The sequence below is a fragment of the Mobula hypostoma genome, chromosome 1 (assembly GCF_963921235.1).
Source record: "Mobula hypostoma chromosome 1, sMobHyp1.1, whole genome shotgun sequence".
NCBI lineage: Eukaryota > Metazoa > Chordata > Chondrichthyes > Myliobatiformes > Myliobatidae > Mobula > Mobula hypostoma.
Window position 1 is genome coordinate 179408023 of NC_086097.1, and position 27834 is coordinate 179435856.

A 27834-nucleotide genomic window follows, 5' to 3' on the forward strand; every position below is an offset into this window, starting at 1 on the left:
GTACATTCAGCAGCATGTGTGCAGCAGCTGTCTTCTTACCGTTGGAGTGAAGACCTGATTGAGATGTACAAGATTGTAAGGAACTTTGACAGTGAGGGGAAAGGTGAGGTATCTGCAGCTAGATGATGTTGGTTTAGGGTGAGAAGTTTAAAGGGGCTAAAGGAATATTTTCACCCAGAGGGTGGTTGGAATCTGAAACAGACTGCCTGAGGGTGTGGTGGAGGTAAAGGCTGTCACAAGTATCTGAGTGAATGTTAGAAATGCAGGCTGAGAAGGCCACAAAGCCAGTGCTTTTAAATGGTGGTAGTCCAGGTGGATAGGTCTTGGTTGGCACAGACACAGTGGGTCAAAGGGTCTGTTTCTGTGCTATGACGTTGTGACTGTCCTTGATTTGAAGATTGGCAACTGGAACGTCAGGACCCTTTTTTTAAAATATTTCTTTGTTCTGTAATTTATTTCTTGTTGAAGTTGTGGCTTTGGAGGTCAGACATTTCAGCTCTGACATTGGCCAGATGCAACAGGCAGGGAAGGTCAGTTCATTGAAGAGGGCACAAAAAACTGTTGGAGGGAATCATCAGGTCAAGCGGTGTCTGTGGAGGAAGAGGGATCCGGATGGTTTGTGTCACCACTGAAGGAGGGGGCATATCTGTCACAGCTACCCTATGTTCTGCATTAGTGTTGTTCTTTCTCAGTGCGCTTCACAATGAATTGATTTGTCGGAACAATATGCAGAATAAGCTTTTCGGGGCACCTTGATATCTGTGACAGTGATAAACCAATTCCATTATCCTCCCAGGCTTGGGCTTTGCCATAAGAACGAGTTGGTCCAGCCTCTCCCTTTGTTGAGTTGGAGAAGGAATGGGTGGCTTCGTTTCGAGAACCTTGAGCATGCTGAGATCCTGTGTGAGCTGGACAGGTCAGGTTGGAAGGAAGGTTCCTGCCCATCCACCTCCTGCCCCTTCTGTGCTAGACTCATTGCTGTCATCAGTCACCTCGAATTACACATAGCCGGCGTGGAAGGGAGATGTTCTATAAACCAAGGACTCCAAAAGAAGATTCTTTTCTTCTCTGTTGTAGAAACCTACTCAGCGTCTTGTGATGAGCAGATACTTACTAACATAGGAGGCTGGAGATGCCGAAATCTGGGACAACAGAAAGTTACTGGAGGAACTCGGCAGGTTGAGCAGCATCTGTGGAGGCAGAGGATTGATCAACATTTGGGCCTACACTGAGGGCAGAGGATTGATCACCGTTTGGGCCTACACTGAGGGCAGAGGATTGATCACCGTTTGGGCCTACACTGAGGGCAGAGGATTGATCAACATTTGGGCCTACACTGAGGGCAGAGGATTGATCACCGTTTGGGCCTACACTGAGGGCAGAGGATTGATCACCGTTTGGGCCTACACTGAGGGCAGAGGATTGATCACCGTTTGGGCCTACACTGAGGGCAGAGGATTGATCAACGTTTGGGCCTACACTGAGGGCAGAGGATTGATCAACGTTTGGGCCTACACTGAGTGCAGAGGATTGGTCAATGTTTGGGCCTACACTGAGGGCAGAGGATTGATCACCGTTTGGGCCTACACTGAGGGCAGAGGATTGATCAACGTTTGGGCCTACACTGAGTGCAGAGGATTGGTCAATGTTTGGGCCTACACTGAGGGCAGAGGATTGATCACCGTTTGGGCCTACACTGAGTGCAGAGGATTGGTCAATGTTTGGGCCTACACTGAGGGCAGAGGCAGAGTCAGGTTTATTATCACTGGCATGTTGTGAGATGTGTTGTTTTGCTGCAGCAGGGCAGTACAACATATAAAAATTATTCTAAATCACAGGAAGAATATATAAAAAATAAATAACTAGTGCAAGAGGAGAACAAGAGTAGGTGGTGTTCAGGGACCATTCAGAAATCCAGTGGCCGAGGGGAAGAAGCTGCAGCTAATACGTTGAGTGTAGGTCTTCAGGATCCTGTAAACATCGACAATTCCTTTCCTCCTGTAGCCGCTGCTTGGCCCACTGGGTTCCTCCGATAGATTGCTTGTTAACACAGTAAGGTACTGAACTTAGCTTGGTCTAATTATAGAGTCATTGAGTTATACTAAAGAGGAAAAGGTCTTTTGGCCCAATTTGTCCTTGCTGATCAAGGCCTCTACCGGAACCAGTCCCACTCACATGCATTTGGTCCATATCCCTCTACACCTTTCTTATTCATCCATCTGTCTTTTAAATGTTGTAACTGCACCTGCCTTTACCAATTCCTCTGGCACTCTGTGTGGAAAAACTCACCCCTTAGATCCCCTTTAAATCTTTACCTTCTCACCTAGAGTGCATTCCAGTGTTAGATTCCCCTACCCACCCTGTGACCATCCACCTTACCTATGCCCTTCATGATTTTATGATCCTTCGTGACCCCCTTTTCACCCTCCTATGCTCCAGGGAAAATAGTCCCAGCTTATCCGGTTTCTCCTTATAATTCAAGTCCTCCCATCCTGACTTCCCTCCGTTGATGCTGCCTGACCCACTGAATTTCTCCAGGATCCTTTATGTTGTTCCAGATTCCAGCATTTTCTGTCTCCTGTGTGTCTTGAATCTTTTCCTGCACCCTCTCCAGGTCTTGTAGCAGGGCAGCCAGAACTGCACACAATACTCCAAGTGCGGTCTCACCAACATCCGATACAGCTGCAACGAGACATCCCAATTCTTGTACTTCTGGATTCCTAGGCATAATTCAAATGCAGAGTTCAGTAAAGACCTTTTTTTGTTCATAGAACTGCCCTGCAGAAATAGATTGGCCACATGTTTTTCTTGTGTCGGGGGCCTGTTATTTGTTAAACTGGGGCACCTTCTGCTCACTGGTGACCCTGTGAAAGATCCTATGATGCCACATCACAGAAGAGTGTGGTGTGTTACCAGTGTCTTTCCCAAAAGTGAATGAGAAAGCTGGTATTTGATCAGTGCCGTTGGTGGGAACGTATTCTCAGAGAATCATTTGCTGTGTTTGATATAGAGGAGAGCTAGCTGTATTTCAGAAGTGCTTAGCTGGGATAATGTGCTTAACCTAGGTGTGTAAGCTGCTGTCTTGCTAGAGAGTGGATTGTCTAAAATGGATGATGCTGCTGCCACGTGGGTCATTGTTAATGCTCATGTTTAGAAACTCTTGTAACCCTTCTCCCCAGTCGCAGTCACAAAGTTGGCACTTCCTGCCTCAGCCATTGGCCTTGGAAAAATGTCCTGTGTGTAAACGTTTACAGCAACGCTTGCTTACCTTAATGGTTCAGCCACCAGAGGTGTCTTGCTGGTTTAAATGACCTTGCACACCTTTCCTTGTCTAGTTGCTTTACGTAGAACAGTACAGCCGTTCAGCCAATGATGTTGCTCCGACCTTCCAACCTACTCCAAAATCAATTTTTCTCGCAATTCCTCCATCTCCGCCGCATCTGCTCTCAGGATGAGGCTTTTCATTCTAGGACGAGGGAGATGTCTTCATTTTTTAAAGAAAGGGGCTTCCCTTCCTCCACTATCAACTCTGCTCTTAAACGCATCTCCCCCATTTCACGTACATCTGCTCTCACTCCATCCTCCCACCACCCCATTAGGAATAGGGTTCCCCTGGTCCTCACCTACCACCCCACCAGCCTCCGGGTCCAACATATTATTCTCCGTAACTTCCGCCACCTCCAACGAGATCCCACCACTAAGCACATCTTTCCCTCCCCCCCTCTCTCTGCATTCCGCAGGGATCGCTCCCTACACAACTCCCTTGTCCATTCGTCCCCCCCATCCCTCCCCACTGATCTCCCTCCTGGCACTTATCCGTGTAAGCGGAACAAGTGCTACACATGCCCTTACACTTCCTCCCTTACCACCATTCAGGGCCCCAAACAGTCCTTCCAAGTGAGGCATCACTTCACCTGTGAGTCGACTGGGGTGATATACTGCGTCCGGTGCTCCCGATGTGGCCTTTTATATATTGGTGAGACCCGACGCAGACTAGGAGACCGCTTTGCTGAACATCTACGCTCTGTCCGCCAGAGAAAGCAGGATCTCCCAGTGGCCACACATTTTAATTCCACATCCCATTCCCATTCTGACATGTCTATCCACGGCCTCCTCTACTGTAAAGATGAAGCCACACTCAGGTTGGAGGAACAACACCTTATATTCCGTATGGGTAGCCTCCAACCTGATGGCATGAACATTGACTTCTCTAACTTCCGCTAGGCCCCACCTCCCCCTCGTACCCCATCTGTTACTCTTTTTTATGCACACATTCTTTCTCTCACTCTCCTTTTTCTCCCTCTGTCCCTCTGAATATACCTCTTGCCCATCCTCTGGGTCACTCCCCCCCCCCGTCTTTCTTCCCGGACCTCCTGTCCCATGATCCTCTCGTATCCCCTTTTGCCTATCACCTGTCCAGCTCTCGGCTCTATCCCTCCCCCTCCTGTCTTCTCCTATCATTTTGCATCTCCCCCTCCCCCTCCAGCTTTCAAATCCCTTACTCACTCTTCCTTCAGTTAGTCCTGACGAAGGGTCTCGGCCTGAAACGTCGACTGCGCCTCTTCCTATAGATGCTGCCTGGCCTGCTGCGTTCACCAGCAACTTTGATGTATGTTGTTCCAAAATCAATCTAGCCCTTCCTTCCTCCATTTTTCTTTCATCGTGTGCCTAAGGTTCTCTTAAATGTCACCAGTGTATCTGCCTCGACCACCACCCCTGGCATCGTGTTCCAATCACTTACCACTCAGTGTCTAAAAACAGCCCACCTCTGACTCCCCCCCATACCTTCCTCCACTCACATTAAAATTATGCCCTCTCATATTAGCCATTGCAGACCTTCGCGGGGGCGGGGGGTGGGGGTGGAAGAAAACACTGACTGTCCATTTCATATTATGCACGTCTACATTTCTGTTAAGTCTCCTCTCATCCTCCTCCGCTTGAAAGACAAAAGCCCTACGTCACTCAACCTATGCTCATAAAATGTGCTCTCTAATCCAGGCAGCATCTTGGTAAATCTCCTCTGCACCCTCTCTAAAGCTTCAACATCCTTCCTATAATGAAATGACCAAAGGTGAAAGCAATACTCCAAGTGTCTTTACGAAAAGGAGGTTGAAAGCTGACAGATTGCTGGTAGTCACTGTCACATTTTCTGAAACCTTTATTCAGGGTCTCTGTTCATTAAATTGACTCTATGTATGGAGTGTTCTCCTATATTTAAATCACTTTCTGTACTGGGGTCAGTTCTTCTTTTGCCACTAGGTGGGGTTAAGTTTACTGTAGAACAGTTTTTGTGTTGGAGCAAGACCCTTCACAAGGTTGTGCAGGTCTGTAACTGGATGTCATTCTTTAAAATAACTGGTCACATGCAGGATGGAATGAAGTGAAATTCTTTTTTCTCAGAAGGTTTTAAGTTTTTGGAAGTCTGTTCCTCAAGGGGTGGTGGAAGCAAATCTTTGAACATTTTGAAGGCAGAACATAGTACAGTGCACTACTGCCCTTCGACCCATGATGTTGTGCTGACCTCTATAACCCTGCTCCATGATCAGTCTGACCCATGCCTCCACGCTGTTCAGAAATCTCCACTTTTCTTACATCCATGTATGATGTAAGAGTCTCTTAAATGCCCCTAATGTACCAATTCCCTTATGTACCAACCACCCCCTGGCAGCAGACTCCAGGCACCCACTATTCTGCGTGGGAAAAGAAAAGAGGGAGAGGGAGATCGTCCGAGTGCAGGAGCCTCCGACAGCCGCACCAGCTGTTGCAATGTTGTGATCTCTGCGATGTTCCAGTTGGCGACACTAGCGAGGAATCAAATTGTCCACAGGGGCAGCCCGAGGCTGCGCTCCAAGGGCCCGAAGGTGCACGTCTGCCAGGCTGCTCCTAGAGATATGGAAAATGGCCGGTTGGCAAGCTCAAGACGTGGGGACTCACCCGCATATAGGATCACAGTTTGAGTGCAGCTGTAGATCACGGACACTGTCACGATTCCGGACACTGTCACGATTCCAGCCACTGTGAACAGGAAGAAAGAGACATTAAAGAGAAAAATTTAAGCTGTTTCACAGATGAGCTCGAAGAAATTGCCCTCTGGTGCCATCTTAGCCCCTCGCCCATGGAGTGACTATCAGAATTACTTATCTTTATTTCAGGTATCAGCATCAGGTTTATTATCACTGAAAGTTGTTGTTTTGTGGCAGCAGTACCGTGCAAGATGCCTATTCTGTTTATCCATTTTCTTTGGGTCACAGCTCATCGGTCCCTTGCTGTTTGTTACTATACTGTCCTATGGACGAATGCGCAGACTGTGTTGCAGGTTCCTCTGTCAGCCTGCTACTGCTTTGCAGTGTGTGGCTCTGATCCTTGGCTCCTGGCTGAATGATGAACACAGGGAAGCAAAAAATTGATAGATGTCGCTGTTAATGGTTATAAATACTGTGTTAGTGGGACGTCTGAAATGTGACCAAAGTTTTGGAAATACTCAGTTGGTCAGGCAGCATGTGTACAGAGGGAAGCAATAGATATCTGTTGCAGATTTTCCGCAATATCTGTTGCAGATTTTCTGCAAAATCTGCCTGGTAGCTTACAGGTGTTAGTACAGATGTTCTTTCTATGGTGTATATTTGTGCTCCACAATCAGCAGTCATCTGCTGATATTGGTTCTTCCGCTGTTGTCCAAATTTTTAATTACTGATCAGTTTAAAATTACGGCAAAGGAATGTTTGTTTAGCAAGTCAGATCTGTGCATGCTTGCCTTCCACATGTCTTAATTCCACTCTCAATTAATCATCTTTATTAATATTTAAAATTTTTCCACTCTGGTATCCTCACTGCCACGCTATAATAACCAGAACTGTACTTGGTAAATTGACACTATAAGTGGCAAGGTCCGGGAGAATGTTGTACAACAGAGATACAAGTACAATACACAGTTCTCTGAAAGTGGTGATCTGGGTAAATTGCTTTTATCGTTGTCATGTGTACTGAGGTACAGTGAAAAAAACTGTAGTCCATACAGATCAATTCATTACAACAGTGCATTGAGATAGTACAAGGGAAAAGCAATCACAGAATACAGAATAAGGTCGGCATAAGAGAGTCAGCAGATGCTGGAAATCTTGAGCAACACACACAAAATGCTGGATGAACTCAGGCAACATCTATGGAGAGGAATAAACAACCAAAGTTTCAGGCAGAGACTCTCCATCGGAAATGAAAAAGAAGGGAGTAAAAGGTAGAATAATGAGGGGGAGGAGTACAAGGGGATAGGTGAGACCAAATGAGGGGGATGGAGCACGAGGGGTAAGTAAGAAGCCAGGAGGTGATGGGTGGCGGAGCGAAGAAGAAGGAATCTTTGTTGTATGTTGCACAGAATAAAGTGTTGCGGCTACAGAGAAAGTGCAGTGGAGATCAATGGAAGCTGCAAGATTATAACTAGGTACTGTAGTTCTGAGATCAAGAGTCCGTCTTACTGTGCAGGAATACCATTCAATAGTTTTATAACAGCGGGGTAGAAATTGTCCTTGAGCCTGGTGGTATGTGCTCCTGGTCTTTTGAATCTTTTGCCTGATGGAGGGGGGTGGAGAAAGAGAGTGTCTGGAGTAGATGGGGTCTTTGATCATGTTGGCTGCTTTACCGGGGCAGCGAGAAGTGTAGACAGAGTTCATGGAGGGGAGGCTGGTTCCTGGGATGTACTGAGCTGTATCCACAGCTCCTTGTGGTCACAGGCAGAGCTGTTGCTGTAGCGAATTGTGATGCATCTGGATGGGATGCGTTCTGTAGTGCAAGGACAGCGTGCAAAAGGAGATGTTTTCGCACAGTGGCCTTGGTCAGGCAGGGCTTTCAGTATTGGAGTTGGGATGTTATTGTAGTTGTACTCAATATTGGTGAGGTCACATTTGGAGAAGCGTGTTGTCCTGGTCGCCCTGCTAGAGGGAGGGATAGAGGTAGATACAGTCCTAACGTTCAAAATAGACTTGGACAGGTCCATGGAGGGGAACTGTTTAGAGTAGGCGTTCCCAACCTGGGGTTCAGGGACCCCTCGGTTAATGATAAGGCTCCACGGCACAAAAGACAGGTTGGGATCCCCGGTTTTGAAGCTGGTTTCAATGATGTGCTGAGAGCTGTGTCCACAACTCGAGTGTCTCGTGATCATGTGCAGAGCAATTGCCATACCAAGCTGTGATGTATCCCGATAGGCTGCTTTCTACAACTCAAAAATAAAAACGATATAAAGATAAAGATTAGCTTTATTTGTCAAAAAATCCAGTGAAATGATTTATTTGTATTATCAGTCATCACAGTCTGAGGATGTGCTCAGGTGAGCCCACAAGTGTCACTGTGCTTCCAGAACCAACATAGCGTAACCACAGTTTACTAGCCCTACCTGTGCGCTGTGTCTTGGGAATGTGATCACCCAGAGAGAACCCACACGGTCCCGGGGAAAACATATAAACTACTGGTAGATGGTGTTGGGAACGGAACCTCGATCGCTGGAGTGGTAACGTGTTATGCTAACCTCTGTGATGGGCGTCAAAGGGGACATGCTGAATTCCTTCACTTAATGATTTTAACCAATACTGTGGGCACCAACAAACATGTTAACATTGAGCATTCAGTATTAGCCATGAGCAACACTCTATATTGGTAGAGTTAATTGTCTCTGTGATCACCAAGATGAGGCTGTTTCCACCTATTAGTTCCTGGATATAGAACAAAGAACATAGAAATCTGCAGCACATTACAGGCCCTTCGGCCCACAATGTTGTGCCGACCATGTAAGCTACTCTAGAAACTGCCCAGAACTTCCCTACGGCATAGCCCCCTTTTTTACTAAGCTCCATGCAATAGTCTCTTATAAGGCTCTATTATATCTGCCTCTACACCGTCGCTAGCAGTGCATTCCACACACCCACCACACAGTGTGGAAAAACTTACCCCTGACATCCTCTCTGTACCTACTTCCAAGCACCTTAAAACTATGCCCCCTCATGTTAGCCATTTCAACCCTGGGAAAAGGCCTCTGACTATCCACATGATCAATGTCTCTCATCGTCTTACACACCTCTATCAGGTCACCTCTTGACCTCCATCGCTCCAAGGAGAAAAGGTCAAGTTCACTCAACCTATTCTCATAAGGTACACTCTTCAATCAGGCAACATCCTTGTAAATCTCCTCGGCACTCCTTCTATAATATCCACATCTTTCCTGCAGTGAGGTGACCAGAAATGAACACATTACTCCAAGTATTGGAGCTTCCCATTGGCGGAACGCCATGTTCAAAGGTATCAGCCAGATGTGGCCTTTTCCACCATCACATCTGAACTTCTGTGTAGTCCATACAAGCCACACATTCCTGTTTATTGTTGCTTCAGACGATGCTGTGGGGGCAGTGATGAATGAGTGAGTTAATTATCAGCCTCCAAGGAGCTGGCTTGGTCTCCGTGTTTTGCACACCCTTCTCCGGTGCTGTACAACTCTACAAAGATTCAGAGCAATGAAACCCACACTAGTTGATAGGACTGCTTTGTAAAAGTTCTCGTGATCTGTATGAAAATACATCAAGTTCATGATCTGGGTAACCTTTTAGATAGGGTGAATGAACACAATCTTTTCCCAAGGGAAAGGGAATCAAGAAACTAGAGGGTGTGTGTTGAAGGTGAGAGGGTGGAGATATACAAGGAACCTGATGGGCGACGACTTTGTACAGAGGGTGGTGTGTATATACAAGTTTCACAGCGACATTGGCTAAATATGGGCAAGTGAACCAGCTTAGTTGGACACCGTGGTCAGCACAGACAAGTTGGGCCAAAGAGCCTGTTTGCCCGCTGTATCATTCTGTGATTCTCTGTATGACACTATTCTGCAGCTTACTGACCTTATTGAAAATCTGGTTACCCTACTGCAGGCAGGATGTGTTAAGGAAGAGTCCAAAGATGTTCACCAAGACGTCTGGAATGGAAGGCTGTAGGTATACGGAGACATTAGATATGCTGGTTTTGGTAAATTGATTTTATTTATTGTCATGTGTACTGAGGTAGAGTGTTATGCATGCCATCCTCACAGATCATTTCATTCCAACAGTGTGTTGAAGTAGTACAAGGGAAAACAATAAAAGCATGTAGAATGAAGTATCACAGTTGCGGAGAAAGTGCAGTGCAGGCAGGCAGTGAGATGCAAGGTCACAATGAGGTAGATTGTGAGGTCAAGAATCCCCTATCATACTAGGGGACCATTCAAAAGTCTTAGGCTATGTCCACACTATGCCGGATAATTTTGAAAACGAAGCTTTTTCTCTTCGTTTTGACTCTCCGTCCACATTGAAACGGCGTTTTCATCCCCCGAAAACGGAGCTTTTCTAAAACACTGTCCAGAGTGTGTAAATTTGAAAACAATTGTTGCACGATTGTTACAGTAGTGTGCACGGGGTAAACGGAGATATTTAAAAATGCTGTCATGACAACACCACAACAACAATGCTTTTTCTGCTTCTGCTTGGTACTGCGCAAGCACTGCCGGACGGCTGTTATAACGCACAGTCGGTGTGAACGGCGTGAGAGTTAAATTGTAAAGTGAGCTTTTTTTGACTAGACCCCCCAAGTTGATTTGATTGAGTCCATCTTTAAAAATATTAATGTCAGAAATACTGTGCAGGTCTGGCGGCAGAAGATTCCACTCTCTTGTTGATCTTGGATAGAAGACGGCTTCATGCGTGTGTTGTTTACTTTATTGTCTACGTTAATAGCTTGTTTGGAGTTAAACATCTCTACGTTCTCCACTGCTTTGCTGACTTTGTAGTTGTTCATAACTCGCAGAAACAGCTCGACTTCATTGTCTGTCTAAACGAAGAAGTCCGGTCTGCTTCTTCCAGCGGAGGTTTTCTTTGTATTCCTCGAAGACATTGTTGAAAACTTTCTTTCGCTGTTGTTGGTACTCTAGTTTTTGACCAATGGAAATAGCACAATGCCACCGCGGAAACGTAAATATTATACTGTTTCCTCTTTGCTTGTTTTCAGTAGATGTGTCTGCGCATGCCCAATAGGAGTAGATTCACCCAAATATCTGTTTTAATGTGGACAGAGATATTTTGAAAAGTGCCTAGTGTGGACGCCTGTCGTTTTTACTCGAAACTGACGTTTTCAAAATTATCCGGTCTAGTGTGGACATAGCCTTAGATGCAGTGGGATAGAGTTGTCCTTGAGTCTGATGGTACATGCTTTTAGGCTTTTGTATCTTCTGCCAAGTGGGAGGTGGGAGAAGAGAGAATGTCTGGGGTAGATGGGGATCTTTGATTGTGTTGGCTGCTCTCTTGAGGTGGTGAGATGTGCAGACAGTGTCCATGGCTGGGAGGCTGGTTTCTGTGTTGTGATGAGCTGTGTTCACAACTCTGCGGTTTCTTCTTGTCTCGGGCAGAGCAGATCCTTTACCAAGCTGTGAAACATTCAGACAGAATAGTAAAAATTGGGGAGGGTCCATGGGGATGTGTTGAATTTCTGAGCAGGTAGAGGTGTTGGTGGATTTTCTTTGCCATAGTATATATATAATTGGAGCAGGGCAGGCTGCTGATGATGTCCAGACACTTGAAGGTCTCAACCTGCTTGACCCCAGCAGAGCTGATGTAAGTGGAAGGTTGTTTATTCTTTTTGGAGATTGAAAAATAGGTTTGTAATGGTTTATAAAATTTTGAGGGGCATAGATAAGGTGGATGTTCAGAATCTTAACATCAGGTTAGGAGAGATTTAAGATGAGAGGGGAGAAATTGAAAGAAGATCTGAGGAGGTATTTAAAAATCACAAGATCACAAGACAAAGGAGCAGAAGTAGGCCATTCGGCCCATCGAGTCTGCTCTGCCACTCCACTGTGAGCTAAACTATTCTCCCATCTAGTTCCATTTTCCGGCTTTTTCCCCATATCCCTTGATACCCTGACTAATTACATACCTATCAATCTCCTCCTTAAACACCCTTAATGATCGGGCCTCCACTGCTGTATGTGGCCAATCAACATTTAAATAGCACCAGTGATCCAACTTCCAGGATCTCCCGAGGGAGGGGAATTCTAGAGATCCAACATAAGTACTGTAGATATGACATGCTTGCCTTCGTCATTGGGGAACAAAGTTAGGAAGTCACATTGCGGCTGTATAAAGCTTGGGCCACATTTGGAGTATTGGTTGCAGTTCTCGTCGGCCCTCTGCAGGACGGATGTGGAGGCTTTGGAAAGGGTGCAGAAGAGGTTCATCAGGACATCTGAAATGTAGTGTTAACTATAAGGAAAGGTTGGACAAACTTTGGTTTTCTGTTCAAATTCAGAGGCTGGGGGGAGACCTGATAGCAGTTGGGAGGTGTGGATAGGGTCGACAATCAGCATCTTTTTCCGAGCTTAGAAAGGGCCACAAATACTAGAAGCCACTGGTTTAAGATGAGGGCGATAAGTTTGAGGGAGATTTGCAGGGTACCACCTTATTGACCGTCGTAGCCACTCTCAGGAAACTACGGTCTCAAAGTCTCTCTGTTCATCAGCATTCCTCAGTGCCCTACAATTTGCTGTATACGCCCTACCCCAGTCTGACTGCTGAAAAAGTATCACCTCATACTGCCAGGATGAAATTCCACATCCCAGTGCGTGGCCTAGCTTTCCACCTGAAGTTGTTAAGTAACAGGTATTTGAGTATTTCAAGAAGCATTATTCTGTGCCCTCCTGAAGTCTGCTGATAGTTGGTTCTCTGTTATTCAAGTGTCTCCCCGTTGATCTTAAATATTTACCTAGGCCGTACATATGTGAAAAACAGAAATGCTCTAAATACCTGATGTATATGGAATGGTTTACAGCTTGTATTCATTGGGCGGGGGGGTGGGTTGCTTACATGAGGGTCAGCATTAAACTTATTTTGACCTGGATATGACTGTAATGTTTTTATTATTGTATTGGCTAAATCACTGAGCCTATGAGAGATTTTTGTATCAGTTTGGTGTTTAAAGATTGGGCATAGTAAACTGCTGAAGACTATGTGCCATTTCAGGCAGGTGATAAGATTTATTTTCTCTCTTTGTTGCACAGATCTCTTGGCTGTGAATGTTTCTATTTCCTTTACTCGCTGTTGCTTGCTCTTCTTGCTAGCTGTTCCCTAGCTCTTGTTCCTGTTGCTCCTTCAGACTGATCAACAGTGCAACACCACAGCAGGTCACGTAGTCTCTCATTCTGACCTCATTGGGAGAATTGGCCTGTTAGCGCCCCTTGGGATAGCCAGGGTAATTTTCCCTTCGAATAGCAATCTCCTTTGAAAGTTCTTATGAAATCTGCTCTCTTGTCTCTGATTCTCTTCTTTTCCTACCTCTCTTTCTCCGCTCCACCTCTTCTCCTTTCACCTCTCTCGTGACCCTTTCTTCCCTCTATCTCAACACTGTTTTCTCTTTAGACTCATTCTCTCTTCGTGCTCCTTTTTTTCTTTCGACTTTTCTGTCTTGACGTTTATCATTCTCTCTCTCCCACTGTCTCACTCTCCTCTCATCCTGCTTCCACCTCCACTGTGTGCGCTTCCACACTCTTTAACTTTGCTTTTCTTTCTCTCAGGTGCGGAATCTGAGATTAGAGCAGGAACAAGAGAAAAACAAGATCCTTTCCGAGGCCCTGCAGACCCTGGCCTGTGAACATCATGAACTGGAGCAGTCTGTGGTCAAAGGGTCACCGCCACACAGTGTACTGAGTGACGATGAGTTCTATGATGCTGTTTCAGGTGGGTGAGTCAAAGAATATTTAAACGCAAACAACAGGAATTCTGCAGATGCTGGAAATTCAAGCAACACACATCAAAGTTGCTGGTGAACGCAGCAGGCCAAGCAGCATCTATAGGAAGAGGCGCAGTCGACGTTTCAGGCCGAGACCCTTCGTCAGGACTAACTGAAGGAAGAGTGAGTAAGGGATTTGAAAGCTGGAGGGGGAGGGGGAGATGCAAAATGATAGGAGAAGACAGGAGGGGGAGGGATGGAGTCGAGAGCTGGACAGGTGATAGGCAAAAGGGGATACGAGAGGATCATGGGACAGGAGGTCCGGGAAGAAAGACAAGGGGGGGGTGACCCAGAGGATGGGCAAGAGGTATATTCAGAGGGACAGAGGGAGAAAAAGGAGAGTGAGAGAAAGAATGTGTGCATAAAAAAGAGTAACAGATGGGGTACGAGGGGGAGGTGGGGCCTAGCGGAAGTTAGAGAAGTCAATGTTCATGCCATCAGGTTGGAGGCTACCCATACGGAATATAAGGTGTTGTTCCTCCAACCTGAGTGTGGCTTCATCTTTACAGTAGAGGAGGCCGTGGATAGACATGTCAGAATGGGAATGGGATGTGGAATTAAAATGTGTGGCCACTGGGAGATCCTGCTTTCTCTGGCGGACAGAGCGTAGATGTTCAGCGAAGCGGTCTCCCAGTCTGCGTCGGGTCTCACCAATATATAAAAGGCCACATCGGGAGCACCGGACGCAGTATATCACCCCAGTCGACTCACAGGTGAAGTGATGCCTCACCTGGAAGGACTGTTTGGGGCCCTGAATGGTGGTAAGGGAGGAAGTGTAAGGGCATGTGTAGCACTTGTTCCGCTTACACGGATAAGTGCCAGGAGGGAGATCAGTGGGGAGGGATGGGGGGGACGAATGGACAAGGGAGTTGTGTAGGAAGCGATCCCTGCGGAATGCAGAGGGGGGGGGAGGGAAAGATATGCTTAGTGGTGGGATCCCGTTGGAGGTGGCGGAAGTTACGGAGAATAATATGTTGGACCCGGAGGCTGGTGGGGTGGTAGGTGAGGACCAGGGGAACCCTATTCCTAGTGGACTATTACTCTATATTCACGTACATCTGCTCTCACTCCATCCTCCCACCACCCCTCTTCCTATAGATGCTGCTTGGCCTGCTGCGTTCACCAGCAACTTTGATGTGTGTTGCTTGAATTTCCAGCATCTGCAGAATTCCTGTTGTTTACTGCCTATCACCTGTCCAGCTCTCGGCTCCATCCCTCCCCCTCCTGTCTTCTCCTATCATTTTGCATCTCCCCCTCTCCCTCCAGCTTTCAAATCCCTTACTCACTCTTCCTTCAGTTAGTCCTGACGAAGGGTCTCGGCCTGAAACGTCGACTGCGCCTCTTCCTATAGATGCTGCTTGGCCTGCTGCGTTCACCAGCAACTTTGATGTGTGTTGCTTGAGTCAAAGAATAGTTATGATCAGTGTTGCAATTAATGTGATACAGCTATACGGCATAGAGACAGGCTCATGACTGGGGTGCTGGGTCCCAAAAGCCTCAACCTTTCCTGTCCACATTTCTCTCTAAATGTCTTAAACATAGTAACTGTACCTACCTCTGACAGCTTGTTCCATATATGCATCACCCTCTGTGTGTAAAAGGTTCCCATCAGGTCTCCTTTAAATCTCTCTCCCCCACCTTACCATCTTACATTATCCACCTTACCACCTTACATTACCCACTTCACCATCTTACATTACCCCACCTTACCATCTTACATTACCCACCTTACCACCTTACATTACCCACTCTACCATCTTACATTACCCACCTTACCATCTTACATTACCCCACCTTACCATCTTACATTACCCACTTTACCAACTTACATTACCCACCTTACCATCTTGCATTACCCACTTTACCATCTTACATTACCCACCTTACCATCTTACATTACCTACCTTAACATCTTACATTACCCACCTTACCATCTTACATTACCCACTCTACCATCTTACATTACCCACTCTACCATCTTACATTACCCACCTTACCATCTTACATTACCCCACCTTACCATCTTACATTACCCACCTTACCATCTTACATTACCCACTTTACCAACTTACATTACCCACCTTACCATCTTGCATTACCCACTTTACCATCTTACCTTACCCACTTTACCATCTTACATTACTCCACCTTACCATCTTGCATTACCCACCTTACCAACTTAGATTACCCACCTTACCATCTTACATTACCCACTTTACCATCTTACATTACCCCACCTTACCATCTTACATTACCCACCTTACCAACTTAGATTACCCAATTTACCAACTTACATTACCCACCTTACCATCTTACATTACCCACCTTACCATCTTACATTACCCCACCTTACCATCTTGCATTACCCACTTTACCATCTTACATTACCCACTTTACCATCTTACATTACCCACTTTACCATCTTACGTTACCCCACCTTACCATCTTAGGTTACCCACCTTACCATCTTAGGTTACCCACCTTACCATCTTACATTACCTACCTTAACATCTTACATTACCCACCTTACCATCTTACATTACCCCACCTTACCATCTTACATTACCCACCTTACCATCTTACATTACCCACTTTACCAACTTACATTACCCACCTTACCATCTTGCATTACCCACTTTACCATCTTACATTACCCACCTTACCATCTTACATTACCCACCTTACCAACTTAGATTACCCACCTTACCATTTTAGATTTCCCCACCGGAGGAAAGGAGTGAAAATCCAGCTGTTCTATGTCCTGCATGATTTAGTGGACCTCAATAAGGTCACCCCTCAGTATCTGCCACTCCAGAGAAAACAGCCCTAGTTTCTGGCTCACTCCGGTGAACCTGTTAATAATTAAACTAATTCAGTTCCATGTAAAGTGTAGTATGGAGTTTTGGTGAGATTTTAAATTCTGCATAGTCTGGCTTTAAGAGATTTTCTTTATGTTGAATCATTACAAGTTTGTGCAATTTACAAATTAGCATTGGAGCCAGACCCTGCGTTAGGTCAGTCTACTGTCAGAAGGACAAAGAAGATAGTTGGGCAATTAATGCAGTATTCAGTTGCATCTGTAATGGCAATCAGTTTCTGCCATTGTACACAAAGGATGGTGTAAATCAAATCCCACAGGAGTAAGGTAACTGTTCGTTTGCTGGTGAATCCTGAATATGTAACCTGATGTGTGATTGTACAGATATAATGCTCAAGCTCTGTAAATAGGAAAAAAGTTACCTCTAACTTTTTATGTCTTTTAAAACAATGTTAGGATGATGTTGGGTGTGAAAGATCTTCAGTGTCCCACAGCTGAGGATCTGGAGTGTAGGCGAGATGATTAGGTCATTTTCATTAGAGACGAGATGTTGAGATGGGCCTGATCAGGCAGGGTGAGGTTGAGATATTATGATGAATTAAACTGGTTAAAAGTAATTTCTATTTATTTGGGAGTTGGTAGTAAGAGAGCATATAAGAGGCATACAGAGGTGTGAAGATGCGAAAGAGCTTGCACATGCTGGAAATCTGAAGTAACGCACAAACTGCTGGAGGAACTCAGTGGGTCAGGCGGCATCTTTGAAGGGAAAAGGATGTTTCAGGTTGAGACCCTTCATCAGAACTGGAAAGAAATAGGGGAGATATTCCACCTTCTTCATTCCCAGTCTGACTGCATGAAGATCAATTTCTCTCATTTCTGGTCACCCTTGTAATAAGTAAAACAATGTCTCCCACCACCCCAATATCTTTCCTCTTCCCAACCCTTTCCACCTGCCCATCACCCACACACCCCTTTCTCCAGTTCCCTTCCTCACCTCCTTCCCTTTACTCCATGGTCCACTGTCCCCTCCTATCAGATTCCATTTTCTTCAACACTTAGCCACTTCCTCCTATCACCTCCTTGCATCATTCCCACTCTCCCCTTCCTCACCTGCCTATCACCTGCCCTCATCTGGCTCCCCACCTAGCACCTGCCAGCACTTGCTTCCCATCTTCTTGCCAACTGTCCCTTGTTTTTCTAGTCTCAAGGAAGAGTCTCAACCTAACAAGTTATCTGTCCATTTCCCTCCACTATTGCTGCCTGCCCTGCTGAGTTCCTCAAGTGTCTTGTGTGTTACTGAGGTCTGAAGTATTTTTTTTATGTCGGAAAAATCTGCATGAGTTTGCTGGGGTAAAATGACACATCGGTTGGAAAGGAAATGGAAAAATTGGTGGTGTTGATGGTGTAGAGATAGTTGGAGGGTATAGACAATAAGATGGGTAAACCGACAGCAGGTGCAATTTAATCCTTCATGAACGTGAGGTAATGCGCATCAGGAGGATTGATAAGGGTAGGTCATCGTATGTAATGAATGGTAGAACTTTCGCAAGTATTGAGGAATAGAGGGAGCTTGATAGACAATACCAGGGATCCCAGAAGGTAGCAGTGTAGTTCAAAGTTCAAAGTAAATTTATTATCAAAGTACATATTTGTCACCATATGCAATCCTGAGATTCATTTTCTTGCCACCATACTCAATAAATCCATAATAGAATAATAACTGTAATAGAATCAATGAAAGACTACACCAACTTGAGCATTCAATTAGTGGGCAAACAGTACAAATTCAAAAAGGAAGAAATAATAATAAATAAGCAATAAGTATCAAAAATCTGAGATGAAGAGTCCTTGAAAGTGAGCCCATACTTGTGGGAGCAAGTGAAGTTGAGTAAAGTTATCCCCTTTGGTCAAGAGCCTGATGGTTGAGGGCTAGTAACTCTTCCTGAACCTGGTGGTTTAAGTCTTGAGGCTCTGTACCACCTTCTTGATGGCAGAAGTGAGCATGACCGGGTGTTGGGAATCTCTGCTTTCCTGCGACAATACATTGTGCTCAGTGATGGGGAGGGCTTTACCTGTGATGGACTGGGCTGTATCCACTATATGTAGCTAAAGCTGTAAAAAAAAAGCATACAGGATATTGCCTCCATTAGCAGGGCATGGAACTCAAAAAGTCAAGTTTATTGTTGTTTGCACAGGTGCAATGAAAAGCTTGCAGCAGTTCACATGCAAATAGCATCAGATAAGCAACTTTGACAGGAGAAAAAAAACACACACTAAACATAAATTACACTCAATTTTTATGTCTGAGCACGAAAGATGTTCATTTACTGCAAAATTGTCAAAGTGGTCATAATGTTGCGAAACTGGAGTGATTATGGTTGTGCTGGTTATTTCAAGAACTGAACAGCTGAAGGGAAGTTGCTGTTCTTGAACCCAGTGGTGTGGAGCTTCATTCCTCTGTGCCTCCGGCCTGATGCTAGCTGTGAGAAGATGGCATGACCCAGGTGGTGGGGATTTTTGATGATGGGTGTTGCCTCCTGTCAGTCCTACTGATGGTGGGGAGGAATAAGTCCGTGGAGTATTGAGCAGAGTCTACTTTTCTCTGCAGCTTTTTGTGTTTCTGCACATTTAAATTGCTGTACCAAACCAAGACGCAATCAGTCAGGATACTTACAACGGTATGGCCGCAGATAGTTGAGTGTTGGTCACGAGCTAAACCTCCATAATTTCGAAAAGGAAGTAGAAGAGTTCATGTGCCTTCCTTGTGACTGCATCTCTGTGCTGAGTCCAGGACAGGGAAGTTAAGTTACAAATGTATAAAACATTGGTTATGCCACAGCTGGAGAGGTGTTTACCACTCGGGGATTGAGAAAGACGGCTGCAAATTGATATTAACAAGGATTAACCACTGAAATAGATCTTGAATTGATAATCCCTAAAGAATTTACAACAGGCTCCAGGTGATATTGTGTCCTTTGTTCAGATTATTAGTGTTGGGGCATTTTGTTTGAAAACCTCCAGGTGGACTTTGGAGGTTTACAGGTTGAATGTAGGTTTGATGCATAGTTTTCCTACGTACAGTGGTATGCAAAAGTTGGGGCATCCCAGTCAAAATTTCTGCTACTGTGAATAGCTAAGCAATTAAAAGATGAACTGATTTCCAAAAGGCATGATGTTAAAGATGACACGTTTCTTCAATATTTTAAGCAAGAAAACTTCTTTATTTCCATCTTTTACAGTTTCAAAATAACAAAAAAGGAAAAGGGCCTGAAGCAAAAGTTTGGGCACTCTGCATGGTCAGTACTTAGTAACACCCCCTTTGGCAAGTATCACAGCTTGTAAATGCTTTCTGTAGCCAGCTAGGAGTTTTTCAGTTCTTGTTTGGGGGACTTTCACCCATTCTTCCTTGCAAAAGGCTTCTAGTTCTGTGAGATCCTTGGGCCGTCTTGCATGCACTGCTCTTTTGAGGTCTATCCACAGATTTTCGATGATGTTTAGGTCAGGGGACTGTGAGGGCCATGGCAAAACCTTCAGCTTGTGCCTCTTGAGGTAGTCCATTGTGGATTTTGAGGTGTGTTTAGGTTCATTATCCTGTTGTAGAAGCCGTCCTCTTTTCATCTTCAGCTTTTTTACAGACGGTGTGACGTTTGCTTCCAAAATTTGCTGGTATTTAATTGAATTCATTCTTCCCTCTACCAGTAAATGTTTCCCGTGCCACTGGCTGCAACACAAGCCCAAAGCATGAGCGATCCACCCCCGTGCTTAACAGTTGGAGAGGGGTTCTTTTCATGAAATTCTGCATCCTTTTTTCTCCAAACATACCTTTGCTCATTGCCGCCAAAAAGTTCTATTCAAAAGATTCAAAGGAACATCTAAACAAGCCTGATGCATTTTGGAAACAAGTCCTGTGGACTGATTAAGTTAAAATAGAACAAAAGAGCAGTGCATGCAAGACGGCCCAAGAACTTCACAGAACTAGAAGCCTTTTACAAGGAAGAATGGGCGAAAATCCCCCAAACGAGAATTGAAAGACTCTTAGCTGGCTACAGAAAGCGTTTACAAGTTCTGATACTTGCCAAAGGGGGTGTTACTAAGTACTGACCATGTAGGGTCTCCAAACTTTTGCTTCGGGCCTTTTCTCTTTTTCATTATTTTGAAACTGTAAAAGATGGAAATAAAAATGTTTTCTTGCTTAATATATTAAAGAAATGTGTCATCTTTAACTTTATGCCTTTTGGAAATTAGTTCATCTTTTACTCACTTAGCTATTCACAGTAACAGAAATTTTGACCAGGGTGCCCAAACTTTTGCATGTCACTGTACCTGGCTGCTCTTTTTTAAATGGAGCTGAGAGAGATGTGAAATCCTGGCAGCTCTTTGAGGCGCATTTAGAGAGGGTTATTTAAATGGATTAGCATAGATTTTCCCATCAGCAGTGAGTGAGAGCTAGTCGGGCTCAGTGCTGCTCACAGTCAGTGTGGTCAGTGTCTAGCTGTTGGTAATGACGGAGCGGTGTGCTCTGCAAGTGACCATGGATTCTAATCTCATCAAGAATATCCTGGGAAGGAGTTAGACTAACCAATCCTTGCTGAGTGTCGCCAAGAACTGTAAGTTAGAGTATCAAATGCAATGTAAGATTTTTACGTAAGGATAGGGGGAAAAGGTGAGATTGTGAGATCAGAAGTAAAGTATTTTTCTTTGAAATATCTAGAAATAAAGATCTGAAAGAGTGAAGTTCCATGCATGCAATAGAGGATTTTTGGGTACAAGAGAGGAGGGTTGTCAGTTGGACTGTCAGTGCCCGACGAGGTGTGTCGGAAATTGGAATGGTAGTGTCAGGTGACACTAGTGGGAGAAGGGTAGGTTGTCAGTCAGACTGTTGGTGTCGGAGAGGTGGTTGAACAGTCAGACTGCTGGTGAGAGAGGGGTAGGTTGCCAATCAGACTGTTGGTGTCGGAGAGGTGGGTCGCCAGTGTCATTGCTCAGTGAGGTGGGTCAGCAGATAGACTTGGTGCCCAGAGAGGAGGGTTGTCAATCAGACTCTCGGTGTCAGAGAGCTAGTGGTTGCAGATACTCTGGAGATGTTTAAAAGACTTAGGCATGCAGAGTGTGGGCCAAGTGCAGGCAGCAATAGGTATCATTAGCTTAATTAGTTTGGAACAGCATTGTGGGCCGAAGGGCCTGTTTCTGTGCTGTACTGTTCTATGTTCTATCCCTTTAAAACTCTTTCCTCTCAGCTTACGTCTGTCTTCCCTCTGAGGCTGAAGTAGTCAGGGGATTAACCAATAAATGTTGAAACCTGAGAGATGCCGGGTCACTGAAATTGCCCCCCCCCCCCACCCCCGTCATCTTCCTCTGGGCAGGAGAACGATGTTTTAATGCAAAGCACACCTTGGGTTACATGAGATTTGCATTTCTGAGATGAGTTTCTTTAAGTTTGAAATGTCGGCTAAGATTGCAAAAGTTGCACTGGTAGATTAATTAGCTGCAGACTAGTACAGAGCTTTGCTAAAGTTTATTTATTAATTTTTTACCTATTTAGAAATGCAGCACAGTAACTGACCCCTTCAGCCCACGAGTTCCTGCAAAAATTGCACCCATGTGACCAATTAACTTACTAACCGGTACATGTGTGGAATTTCGGAAGGAGCTGGAGTCCATGCAGTCGCGGGGAGGATGTATAAACTCCTTACGGGGTTGCTGGCCCTGTAAAGCTTTCCGCTGACTGCAACACTACCACGCCAAACCTAAGTTTAGATCTTAGATCCCACTTTGAAGTAGTTAATTAGTACCAATCTGTACTGTAAAGCTGAAACTTCCCGGATCATGGGAGTTTCAGAATTTAGAATGTCAGGCAGTTTTAGCCTTTATTGTAGAGTGTCATAGAGTTGTACATAATGGGGAAAAAGGCCCTTCAACCCGTGTGTCCATGTCAACCAAGACGTATATTCAAGCTAATCCTATTTCCCAGCTCTTGGCCAATATGCCTCTAAACCAGGGGTTCCCAACCTGGGTTCACAGACACCTCGTTAATGGTAGGAGTCCATGGCATAAAAAGGTTGGAAACCCCTGTTCTAAGCTCTTGTCATCACCGTAACTGTACTCTCCTTCCGTGCATCTACAGTGTCTACCTTAACCGTTTCTCTGGCGGCTGGTTCCAAATCGATCACCCGCTATGTAAAGACATTTTGCCCCTCAGATTCTCGCTAAACCTTTCACCTTGAACCTGAAAACTATGTCCTTTAGTTTATGATTTTCCAACCCTGGAAAAAGGATGGTTCACCCTATCTATATCCCTCTGATTTTATATAGCTCTGTGAGGTCATCCCTCAGTCTCTTGTGCTTCCTGATTGTCTGCCTGCACTGTACTTTCCCTATAGCTGTTACACTTTATTCTGCATTCTGTTATTTTACCTTGTTCTCCCTCAATGCACTGTGTAATGATTTAATTTGTATGGACAGTATGCAGGACAAGTTTTTCACTGTATCACAACACTTGTGACAACAATAAACCAACTTACCATTGCAATGCTTTTGTTGTATACTATAGAAAGCAGCTCTAGGAAACATCGCAGAGCTGCTTCTGATCTGCACTGTATGAATAAATATTAATTTATTCATTTACTGTAGGTCAGAGTAGTCTGTTTTTGACACAGTTAAAACATTTAATAAAAATCTAAGCTGGTGCTGACTCTGTGGATTTTATGTGTTCTCCCTTTGACTATTTTGGTTTCCCCGGGTACTCTGGTTTGCTCCGATATCCTGAAGATCTGAGGGTAGGTGACTCTTGGTCCTTAGTAAGTGAGTGGTACAATCTGAACGGGGTTGGTGGGAATGCGAGGAGAATGAAATGGAATTAGTGTAAATGAGTGGTTGGTGGTCAGCACAGATTTGATGGGCTGAAGGGCCTGTTTCTGTGCTGTATCTCTGTGTGAGAGCGAAGGAATTTTAATACTCCAGAACAAGTCTACGATCAATAGAGATGAACTGTTTTCCTGAACGTCACTGTCATTTAAATGCAGTGCCCTATCTTCCTGAAGCTACTTACAAGTAGCTGCATAAATCCTTGACAGTGACCAGAGTTAAAAAGGCTAACGGAGCCCGGGAGGAAAGGGAGCAGTAGTGGGAATGCCAATTAATGGTGAAAAATCTTGCGGAACAGAATGCAGAAGGATCAGTTTAGCAAAAATGATGAATATTCAGAATGAGGAGACACTGTACGCTGTGTACATTTATCAGCCTGCATCCTACTTCCGAACAAGTCAACAGTTGTCCCCTCCTCACTCCCTCGCCCCTCCTTTTATCCTGCAGCAGGTCTCTCCGCTTAATGAGCATTCACTTCATGAATTGTTGCTCCAGCAAAAGGTTTTATTTATGTTATTCTGTTGCGTAATGTAGGCTCTGTGTACTGCAGACAGGGATGCATTCGGGGCTTGCCTTTCACAGGCAGATCTCTGAAAATTCAATCACATGTAATAGTCTTTTTCATTGGGGTAAAGAGAAGATGAAATAAACTTCTAAAATGGGGGAAAATCTTCTTCTATCCAACATTAGTTAGGTGAGTGAGTTGCAAGGCCTAGCTTGTGGCTAGAATGGCCGTTGATATACTACATCTTTACTAGCAGAGGAATAACCAGCTCCTGGCTCATCACCCATGGCAGCTGTTGTTCTTGGTGAAAGCTTAGGGCTAATGGTATCTCCTCTACAAATCTTTGCATGCTGAGGGATTCTGTAGGACCCTAACCCTTTGTTGCCCTAATGGAATGTGACCCCCCATCTTCCAGGATATGCCCTCTTCTCATTACTACCATCAGAGAGAAGGTATAGGAGCCTGAAAACCCACACTTGACAATACAGGAAGACCTTCTTCCTCCCACCGTCAAATCCCTGAACAGCCCATGAATCCATGGATTCAACCTCATTATTCCTTTCTTTATGCACTATATTTATTTTTGTAATGTGTAGTTGTTTTATTGCTGGTGCAAAACTACAAATTCCACATCATGTAAGTGAGTGCTAGTAATTCTGATTCCGAGAGAGAGTTATTGAGGTGGGGTAGCTCCAGGATGGGGACTGTGACTTAATTTAAAATAGCTTCAAGGGCAAATTGAGGAGTAAATTTAAACTCTGGTATTGGCTTATTATTTGTTACATGTAGTGAGATTGCAGTGGAAAGCTTTTGTTTGTGTGTCACCCGGACTGATCACTCCATTCATAGGTACATCGAGGTAGGGAAAAGGAAATAGAATGCAGAACATGTTAACGTGGGACTTTGCAGATACTGGAAACCCAGAGCAACATGGACAAAATGCTGGAGGAACTCAGCAGGTCAGGCAGCAGCTATGGAGGGAAATGGCCCTTCAACAGTCCTGATGAAGGGTCTTGGCATGAAGCGTTGACTGTCCACTTCCCTTCGTAGATGCTGAGTTCCTCCAGCATCAGGGTGCTGCCGATTATGGTGTTACAGTTCCAGAGCAAGTGTAGTGCAGGCGGGCAAAGTACAAAGGTCGTAATGAGGTGGGAGCATCTTTTGTTCTGTCCCGCAGTTAAATTTTAGCTGATTGTCTGAACTTCAGCTGTCTTGGTTCTACAGCTCTTGTTACCTGGCAGAATCAGTCTCTTGCTTCTTCAGTTCTGCTTCCTTTCAGCTCAGCTTCCACACTCTTATCCCCAGGATTTCAGTTTGTCTGATGGAGTCCTTTGGCATAGAAGGCACTGACCGGAGGTTGGGAGGAGGTAGAGAGTGCCCAGGAAGGCAAGGGTCTTTGATTTTGTTGGCTGCTTCCCAAGGCAACGGGTATTGTAGACGGAGGGGAGGCTGGTTTGTGTGATAAACTGAGCTGTGTCCACAACTCTGACTCTGCCAGAATCTGCAGAGTAGAATCAGGTTTTTAATCACTGACACTATGGCGTGAAATGTGTTGTTTTGTGGGAGCAGTACATTGCGGGACATAAAAAGTTAATATAAGTTGCAATTGGAAATAAAATAGTGTAAAAAAAGGAAGTGACGTAGTGTTCACAGTCTATTCAGAAATCTGATGGCAGAGGGTAAAAAGCTGTAACTAAGATGTTGAGTGTGGGTCTTCAGGCTCCCGAGCCTCCTCCCTCATGGTCGTAATGAGAAGCGGTCTTGTCCCAGGTGGTGAGGGTCCTTCGTGATGGATCCCACCTTCCTGAGGCACCACCTTTTGACGATCTCCTCAGTGGTGTGTCCGTGATGGGGCTGGCTGAGTCCACAACCCTTTGCAGCGTTTGCAGCCCTGTGCATTGTAGCTTCCATACCAGGTGGTGATGAAACCAGTCAGAATGCTTTCCTCAGTACATTTTGCAGACATTTGTGAGAGTCTTTGGTGAGATACCACATCTCCTCAAACTCCTAATGAAACACAGCTGCTGGCGTGCTTCCTTTATGATCATATCAAAATGTTGGGCCCCAGGAGCTCAAAACTGCTCACTGCCCACAGTCCTCACCATCAATGAGGACTGGTGTGTGTTCCCTCGATCTCCCCTTCCTGAAGTCCACCATCAGTTCATTGGGTCTTGCTGACATTGAGTGCAAGGTTGTTGTCGCGATATCACTTAACCAGCCTGTCTCACTCCTGTACACCTTGTCACCATCTGAGATTCCACCAGCAACAGTGGTGTCCTCTGCGACTTATAGATGGTGTTTGAGCTGTGCCTAACCACCCAGTCATGAGTGTAGAGAGAGCAGAGCAAAAGGCTAAGCACACACCCTCCTGCAGTGATTGTCATCAAGGAGATGTTCATACTGATCCGCAGTGGCTCTGATCTCCCTATGTTGAGAACAGAGTCAGGGATCAAGGATCCATTTGCAGAGGGAGATACAGAGGCTGAGATTTTGGAGCTTGTTGATTTGTACTGAGGGGATGATGGTGTTGAATGCTGAGATGTAATCAATAAACAGCAGCCTGATGTAGGTATTGCTTTTGTCCAGGTGACCCAAGGCCACATGGAGAGCTGGTATTGATTGCATCTGCTATTGACCTGATATTGTGGTAGGCAAGTTGCAGTGGGTCCAGAGTTAATTCCATCCATGACCGACCTATCAAAGCTATCACCGACCTGTCACAACAGATGTGAGTGCGACTGGGCAATAGTCATTGAGGTAGTTCACCCTGCTCTTCTTGGACACTGGTATGATTAATGCCCCTTGGAAGCAGGTGGGAACATCCGGATGCAGCAGTGAGAGACTGAAGATGTCCCACGGCTGGCACAGGTTCTCAGTAACCTGCCAGGTACATCAGTGAGGCCTGACGTCTTGCAAGGGTTTACCCTCTTATTGAAGCTTCTGATGTCGGCCTCTGAGATGGAGATCACAGGGTTGCCAGATGCTGCTCGCATTGACACAGGTGTAGTTTTATTTGCCCTTTCAAAGCGTGCGAAGCAGTTGCCGTACCAAGCCGTGATTCGTCCGGATGGAGTACTCTCTAGAATGCGAAGATAAGAATTGGTGAGGGTCATTGGGGACAAGCTGAACTTCCTTAGCCTGCTGAGGTCGAACCCTTTATGTGGCTGGACCAGTACTCTGAGAAACATGGGTGGGTGATAAACAGCTGGTCTCATCTGGGGTGTTTTCTCTGGAGCGCCTGAGGCTGAGGGGACAACTGGTAGAAGTTTATAAAATTATGAGAGGCACAGATAGGGAAGATGTTCAGAAGTCTTTTCTTCCCAGGGTAGAAGTGTCAGATACCAGAGGACATGTATTCAGGGTGAGGAGGAGAATGTTTAAAGGAGGTGTGTAGAATAATAAGGAGGGTGTCTGGAAGGGGTGGTGGTAGAAGCAGGGAATGGAGGGATATGGATCATGTGCAGGTGGGAGAGATTTAGTTTCATTTAGCTTCGTGTTCAGCACAGACATGGTGGGCCGAAGGGCCTGTTTCTGTGCTATACTGTTTTGTGTTCTGTATTTAATACAAGTTGTTGAATTGTCAGGGGTGTAGGCAGCTGATAGAAATCTCTAACGCCACACAGCAACTTCCGTTTCATGGCCAAGGAGCCCGGGAATCAGTTGCTAGGCTGATGCACTTCACTCGGTCTGGTGCTGCTATTTTAGTTTAAGTGGGTATGCATTATTTATTGTTAATTTTGTGTGTGAGAATAGTAAAGGTTTAATGGCACACATGTTGGAAACGTGACACATCATTGGTAGAAAGGGTTAGGAGCAACTGTTCCATTTACTAAAACACAGTTGACCTTTAAGTCTGTTC

The 27834-nt window shown here is 45.2% G+C and overlaps 1 protein-coding gene across 3 annotated transcripts in view; it reads left to right on the forward strand.

Annotated features, from left to right (window-relative positions):
- osbpl1a (oxysterol binding protein-like 1A) overlaps nt 1-27834 on the forward strand; it is a 264088-nt gene that overhangs the window by 167060 nt on the left and 69194 nt on the right. For all 3 annotated transcript variants that reach the window (XM_063060473.1, XM_063060482.1, XM_063060490.1), the window contains one exon: nt 13574-13736. In XM_063060473.1, the coding sequence (XP_062916543.1) occupies nt 13574-13736 (163 nt within the window). The remainder of the gene's footprint in view (nt 1-13573; nt 13737-27834) is intronic.